This window comes from Solanum dulcamara, chromosome 4 (assembly GCF_947179165.1).
Source record: "Solanum dulcamara chromosome 4, daSolDulc1.2, whole genome shotgun sequence".
NCBI lineage: Eukaryota > Viridiplantae > Streptophyta > Magnoliopsida > Solanales > Solanaceae > Solanum > Solanum dulcamara.
The window spans coordinates 31,406,613-31,413,734 of NC_077240.1; the positions used below are offsets into that span (position 1 = coordinate 31,406,613).

The 7,122-nt window shown below is 39.4% G+C and overlaps 1 protein-coding gene across 1 annotated transcript; it reads left to right on the forward strand.

Moving 5' to 3' along the window:
• The first annotated feature begins 2,915 nt into the window (after window positions 1-2,915).
• On the forward strand, window positions 2,916-4,999 carry LOC129884174 (uncharacterized). The gene is made up of 3 exons (XM_055958516.1): window positions 2,916-3,392; window positions 3,741-4,125; window positions 4,599-4,999. The coding sequence occupies exons 1-3, from the start codon at window positions 2,916-2,918 to the stop codon at window positions 4,997-4,999; spliced, it is 1,263 nt and encodes a 420-aa protein (XP_055814491.1).
• The last annotated feature ends 2,123 nt before the right edge of the window (window positions 5,000-7,122 follow it).

Here is a 7,122-nt window from a genome sequence, read left to right on the forward strand (position 1 = left end):
GCCAAACATACTCCCTGCATTCCCAATAACCAACCTTTGGTAGTCTCTAACAATTTTGAACCTGTGAAAGCCAAGTCTGGTAGAATTGATCATATTAGAACCCAAGTAAATACAACCAACCTAACTGTCCCTAAGCCTATTAATCATGTGATACCTCAGGCCTGGGCTACTGCTAACATTAGAAACAAGCCTAGCCACACAAATCCTAACTTGACCCTTCCTAACCCTGTCATCCCCCACACTTTAGCTACCATGTTGAGAACCCAAGAGGCAATGAAAGCTGATGATATTGATATTACTCCTCCTAAAATCACAATAAAATAGGGATATCCTGCTGTGGTGTTTACAAAAGAAGACTTTATGGTGAATCTAGCCACTGACTATAAGTATACTCTAGTTGGCAAATTCACCAATATCATGCCCAAAATGAAAATCATCAGAAATGAATTCATCCTTCAAACAGAACTTAGAGGAGGAGTGAAACTTACTCACTTTAACTCTAGACACCTTTACATAGACTTGGACAATGAGTATGATCACTCTACTGTATGGTTCAAAGGAAAAATGTATATAAATGGGCAACTTATGAGACTCCAACTATGGACTCCCACTTTCAAGCCTGAAGAAGAAACCCCTCTGGTCCCTATATGGGCTATATTACCTGAGCTACCATGGCACTCCTATAGGCTTAAAGTGGTAACCCCTTTACTATCCCCAATTGGAAAGGTCTTTTTCTTAGACTTGGCCACTTACAAGAAAACAAGGGGTAGTGTAGCCAAAGTCAAAATCCAAATTGATTTAACCAAACAAAGACCCTAGCACATTTGGATGGGCTTTGATGAAGATGAAAATAGAGATGGCAGGTGGCAATCCATTCAATATGAGGGAGTGCCAGACTACTGTCCCTACTGCAAGCATCAAGGTCACACATTACATGTTTGTACTGTTAAAAAAAGAGATGAGGATAATAAGAAAAAAAATGATCAAGAAGAGGAGGTCAGGAACACAGACAAGATCATCACTGATAAGAGAAAGGCTCTGCAACATGCTTTTGATCAACAAAAGGAAACACAGCACCAAGAAGACCAACACATTAAGGAACCACAAAACACTAACAGGGCTGAAGCTGGAAAAGGAAATCAAGAGAATACATGGTGGCAAATTCAAAGGAGAAGAGGTAAGAAAGATGAAAAACACCAACAACATCAAACACAATAGCATAAAACACAAGTATACTGGTCAAAAGGAGAAAGTTCAGTACCTCACCAACATAATAGCAGCAGCAGCAATAATAGAAGAAACCAACAGCAGTCAGGTATGTATAATAACCCCAAAATTAATAATTGTAATGTCCAAACTTGTAATGTTGAATTTGGAGTCCAGAGCCAACCCCCCCTTCCCTAAAAAATAGTATATCCCACTTCCCATAATCACATTCAGTAAGGTGGAACTAGCAGACCTGCAGATAAGGAAAAAGATCAAAATATTGATGATAGAGTGAAACCAAGTTCAGAGTTGAATATTGTGGAATGCAACAATATCAACAGCACAGGTATTGACTTAATATTCCCACACCCCCATGGCCCCCCTAATAATTTAAATGTGTTAAACAATTTTATTATTCTGGCTGAAGAAGTATGTAGGGTTGAGGAAGGGGAAATACAAGAGAAAATCACTAACATGCAGGAAGGGGCTAAGAGGGGGAGGGAATCTCTGATGGTTGACCCTAGGAAAGACTATAAAACCCCTGCAACCAATCCTTCAAATGCTAGCAGGTCAAGGATACAAGAACAACAAATTGATACCCAAAAAGAAGATGAGCTCAGAAGGAACAATCCCAATGTTACAGTACAAGGTAAGGTGGCTAATATTCAAGCCAATAAGGGTCAAAGGCAACAAACTGAGGTGCAGGCTACTGAATCAAATATGGGAGAGGATTAAACTCCTAATATCAGTAAAACAAACCACAATACACATTCTCAGATCCTCAACAACAAGGCCACATTCTCTCTTAGCAAGAAGAAAAGGGATGCCATTAAAAAGAAACTTATCCAGGAGAAGCAATCAAGGCAACCAAGTGTGAATCTTAACCAGAGAACCATATCAGATGTTTTGGAAGAGGAGTACACAACAACTGATCATGCCACACCTCTGTAAATTTATGATGTAACCAATGAGAGGCAGGTGCTTAGTAAAGAAGACAGTTCAGAAGACTTGTCTGATGAATATAGGGTCACTCATTCTGAAGATAAGGAAGACCCTGACCAGTGGGAGGATGAACAACAAGAAAACCAACTAGAGGCATTCAAATCTACAATGACAGCTCTAGTACAGAAGAAAAGTCAGCAAGATAAGAAGAAGAATGATCCACCCTCTAAAAGTAAGCAAACAAAGAAGAAGACTAAACAAAGCACCATCAGTAGTTCTGATAATGTTGCTTTCATAAGCAACATCAATACTAGGTCCAAAGCTCAAAAACCTTGATGATTAGTACAATTTGCTAGAATGCAAGGAGTATTGATACTTAGGGGGGCCTTGACAGGCTACAAAGGCTGAAAGATTTCCATAAGCTGTCTATTATAGCAGTGTTGGAACCATTCTCCAACAAATCTCAAATTTAGTTTCACAGAATTCTGCTAGGAATGGATAATGTTATGTCCAACTCCAACATCAAAATATGGTTATTCTGGAATAAAGACATTGTATGCAACATTATTGACCAGGATGAACAGCAAATGACTTGTGACATTACTCATGTGGCTTGTCCTAACAGCTACCTCATTACCTTTGTATATGCAAAATGCAAGGACTATATGAGAAGAGACTTATGGGATAAGATGCTGCAATTTTCTAGTAAAGGGAAACCTTAGTGCACCATTGGAGACTTCAATGTTATTATAGATGTTGAACAAAAGATGGGGGGCCAACCATACAATATGAATAAGAGCTTTGACTTTATTAGTGTGATAGAAGCCTGTGGACTCACTGATTTGGGGTTCTGTGGGCAGAAGTTCACCAGGTGCAACAATAGAGACAAAGATGCTAGGATTTGGAAAAGACTTGACAGGGCCATGGTTAATGATTCATGGTTAGAAATCATGCCTGTAACAACTGTTAGTCATTTGGCTTCTACAGGATCTGACCACTGTCCTCTACTACTTGAAGGTGTGGCAAGACAGGGTAATGCTACCAAGTACTTCAAATTCTTACACTGCTGGACAGACAATGTGAACTTCCTTAGCACTATAAAAACATGCTGGGATAATTCTGTGGAAGGTAATCCAATGAGAAGTTTCCAACAAAAACTGAAAAGAGTTTCTAATACTCTCAGTAAATGGTCAAGAAATGAGTTTGGGGACCTCTTTGCTTCAGTTAAAGAATATGAAGAGCAGGTGAGACAAGCTGAAGAGAAGATAATCAGTGATAATACTGAAGAAAATAGGTCCAAGCTACATCAAATCAATGCTCAATACATCAGATATCTGAAGATAGAGAAGTCTATCTTAAAGAAGAAAACTCAAATACAGTGGTTCAAAGATGGAGATGCCAACACCAGCTATTTTCATGCTATTATTAGAGGAAGAAGAAGAAAAGTTTTCATCCATCAGATTAGTGATGAACATGGCAACCCCATTCAAGGTGAGGACAATATTGCAAGGGCAGCCACTGCACATTTTGAAAAAATATTCACTAGTGAAGAGAGATAAATCAGGGAAGATGTTCTTCAATATATTCCAAAGATGGTTACAGAGGAGCAGAATGAGGGCCTACAATCTTTACCTACTATGGAGGAATTGAAGAAAGTGGTATTCTCCATGAGCTCTACATCAGCTGCTGGACCAGATGGAATGAATGGGAAATTATATCAATCATGTTGGGATATCATCTGTGAAGACTTACTGCGATTAGTTCAGTACTTTTTCAATGAACATGGTCTTCCCAAGTTCATTTCTCATGCATGCCTAGCTCTACTGCCAAAGAATGAGCATTCTAACAGTCTCTCAGATTACAGACCTATTTCTCTTAGCAACTACACTAACAAGATTATTTCTAAGTTGCTAAGTCTCAGAATTACCCCAATTCTGCCTCAACTAATCTCAGAAAACCAATCTGGTTTTGTTAAAGGCAGGAGAATTTTTTAAAATATAATGTTGGCTCAAGAAATCATCCACAACATCAAGAAACCAAAGGCTGGGGATAATATAGTTATCAAATTGGATATGGCCAAGGCCTATGATAGGGTCTCTTGGTCATTCATATGTATGGTCATGAGGAGGATGGGGTTTGGAGAAATGTTGATTGATATGGTTTGGAGGATTATGTCAAACAACTGGTATTCGGTCATTATTAATAGTGCAAGGCATGATTTCTTCCACTCTACAAGAGGCCTCAAGCAAGGAGATCTTTTATCCCCGACATTATTCATCATTGGCGCTGAAATACTATCTAGATTGCTCAACAATCTTCACCATCATTATCTATATACAGGGTTCCACATGGAAAGAAGAGGACCCCAAGTAAATCACTTGAGTTTTGCAGATGATGTGACAGTAACTTCTCACTATCATTGATCAACAAAACTCTCGAATTGTATGAAGCCACTTCAGGACAGCTTATCAACAAAGATAAGAGTCAGCTCATGATGCCATTGAATACTCCAGCAGATATAGTGGAAAGGGTCAGCATGATCACAGGATACAAATGCACTAATGGACCTATCACTTACTTGGGCTATCCACTTTATATTGGACGCCAAAGGATCATATATTTCACTAATATGGTTGCTAAAGTTCTAAACAGAATCAGGGGCTGGCAGACTAAGATGTTGAGCTATGAAGGTAGAGTCACAATGGTGAAATCAGTGCTGCAATCCATTCCTATACACCTGGTGTCAGCTATCAGCCCAACCAAGACCACTATGAACCAGATCAAAAGGCTCATTGCTGATTTCTTTTGGGGATGGAACACTGAAAGAAGAAAATACCACTGGGCCACATAGGATACTCTTAGTTATCCTTATGAGGAAGGTGGTATAGCTACTAAAAACTTAGAGGAAGTGTGTTTATCTTTCCAATACAAATAGTGGTGGACATTCAGATCAAAGAAGATTCTGTGGGGGGAATTCCTGAAAGCAAAGTACTGTCAAAGGGCTCATCCAGTTATTAAAAAATGGGGCACAGGGCAGTCCCTCATGTGGAAGCATATGATGATCAACAAAAAGGATATAGAACCTCATATACAGTGGTGGATCAAGTCTGGAACAAGCAGTTTTTGGTAGGATGATTGGCTAGGGGTAGGTCCCTTAGCTTACCAAAAGAAAAGCCTCCCTAGATTGAATAACACTACTGTCTCAGAATTCATGGAGAATGGAGGATGGAATGAAGAGAAGGTAAGAAAACATGCACCCCCTCAGCTAGTGAGCAGAATTCTCAGCACTCCCATCAACTACATTCAAAATATGCAGGATCAAGCCTACTGGAAGCCTAATTCTCATGGTAATTTCACTTGTTCATCAGCCTAGGAGTTGGTAAGAAAGAAAAAGACAAGATCACTCACTAACAGCAACATATGGCACAATAGTATTCCTTTCAAGGCCTCTTTTCTACTGTGGAGAGCTTTCAGACTTAAGCTCCCTATAAATGACAGAATTATAGCCTTTGGACAGGAACCTGTTGCATGCTCTTGTTGCTATAGAGCAGGTCTTGATGATATAGACCATATCTTTGTATCAGGTTACTTTGCACAACACATATGGAAACACTTCTCAGGATCATGGGGTCTTCAACACAACATCACACCATTAAAAAACCTATTAATGAGGTGGTGGCTAATCAAATACAACAGTGATCTGCACAAGTTAGTACTGCAAGCCATACCTATTTTTGTGTGTTGGAATCTATAGAAGAATAGATGTGCATGCAAGTATGAAGGCAAGAAGTCTAATGCAACTAGAGTAACCTTCTCAGTAACCAAAGATCTATATATGCTTATATCTACTGTGTATCCATATATTGATTTGCCAAGTAAGTGGGCAGACTTGGTTACCATGGTGGAAAAAAGCCAACAGGAATTGAGAGTAACCAAGGTATGCTAGACTAAAACACAGCCTACAATGGTCAAGTTAAACACAGATGGGAGTGCCCTTAACAATCCGGGGAAGATAGGGGCATGGGGCATTCTTAGGGACCATAATGGAGTGTTGATATATGTCTTTGCCTCTCCTCTAGGCTTTGGGTCTAATAGCCAAGCTGAAGTACAAGCAACTCTTATTGGTATTCAATGGTGTCTTCAACATAGCTACAGTAGGGTAGCCCTTGAAGTAGACTCTGAGCTATTGATCAAGTGGCTCAAACAAGAGATGAAACCACCATGGAATATTCACACCTATCTCACTGAGCTGTACGTATTGATTAGCAAGATGGAAAGCTTCCATTGCAGACATATCTTTAGGGAAGCTAATTTCCCTGCAGATACACTCTCAAAAGAAAGCCACATGAATGACCATACACAACACTACTACAGTTTTCAACAACTTCTAAGAGAGACCAAGGGATACTACAAAATGGACAAAGCTGGCATGGCTAGCTTTAGGAGAACAAAGATGAAGAAGATCCACTAACCATCTTGAAGGACATCACTAATCATGCTCTAGTGTTAGTTTCCATTCAAGTAGATTTGTTCATACTTTGTAATAATAGCTGATATATATAATGATATTCAGGACCATTGTAAAAGGGAGAGTCTCCCTAGTGTACTGCTTTCCTAGAATAATTACCATACCACTAGAGATAAGGGATAGAGTAGCTATCTTCTCTTCTCTTGGCCTTTTGTTTATGCATGTAGCTGCAGACATGGAAAATGTCAACCAGCAATACAACAACATACAAGAGTCCACAACAATAACTGTCCAAACCAGTAACACAACATCCACCACATGGAACCCCATTCTACAGCCATCATAAAGGAAACTCTGGTTCTATTTTTGTTTTCTGTTGTGTGTCTCCTTGTGCAGGTTTTATGCTAATTTGAGCCTTGGGTTGGAGTTGCAGCAGCGGAGTTTGAAATTCTTACACCAACATCTCAACAACATCACTTGCATATGCCATATTACAGTAGTAGGAG

Coding starts and splice junctions, on each gene's coding strand:
- LOC129884174 (XM_055958516.1), top strand. CDS start 2,916: ATGGGGGGCCAACCATACAATATGAATAAGAGCTTTGACTTTATTAGT. Junction 3,393..3,740: donor TTAAAGAATATGAAGAGCAG/GTGAGACAAGCT, acceptor TATATTCCAAAG/ATGGTTACAGAGGAGCAGAA. Junction 4,126..4,598: donor CCAATCTGGTTTTGTTAAAG/GCAGGAGAATTT, acceptor AATTGTATGAAG/CCACTTCAGGACAGCTTATC.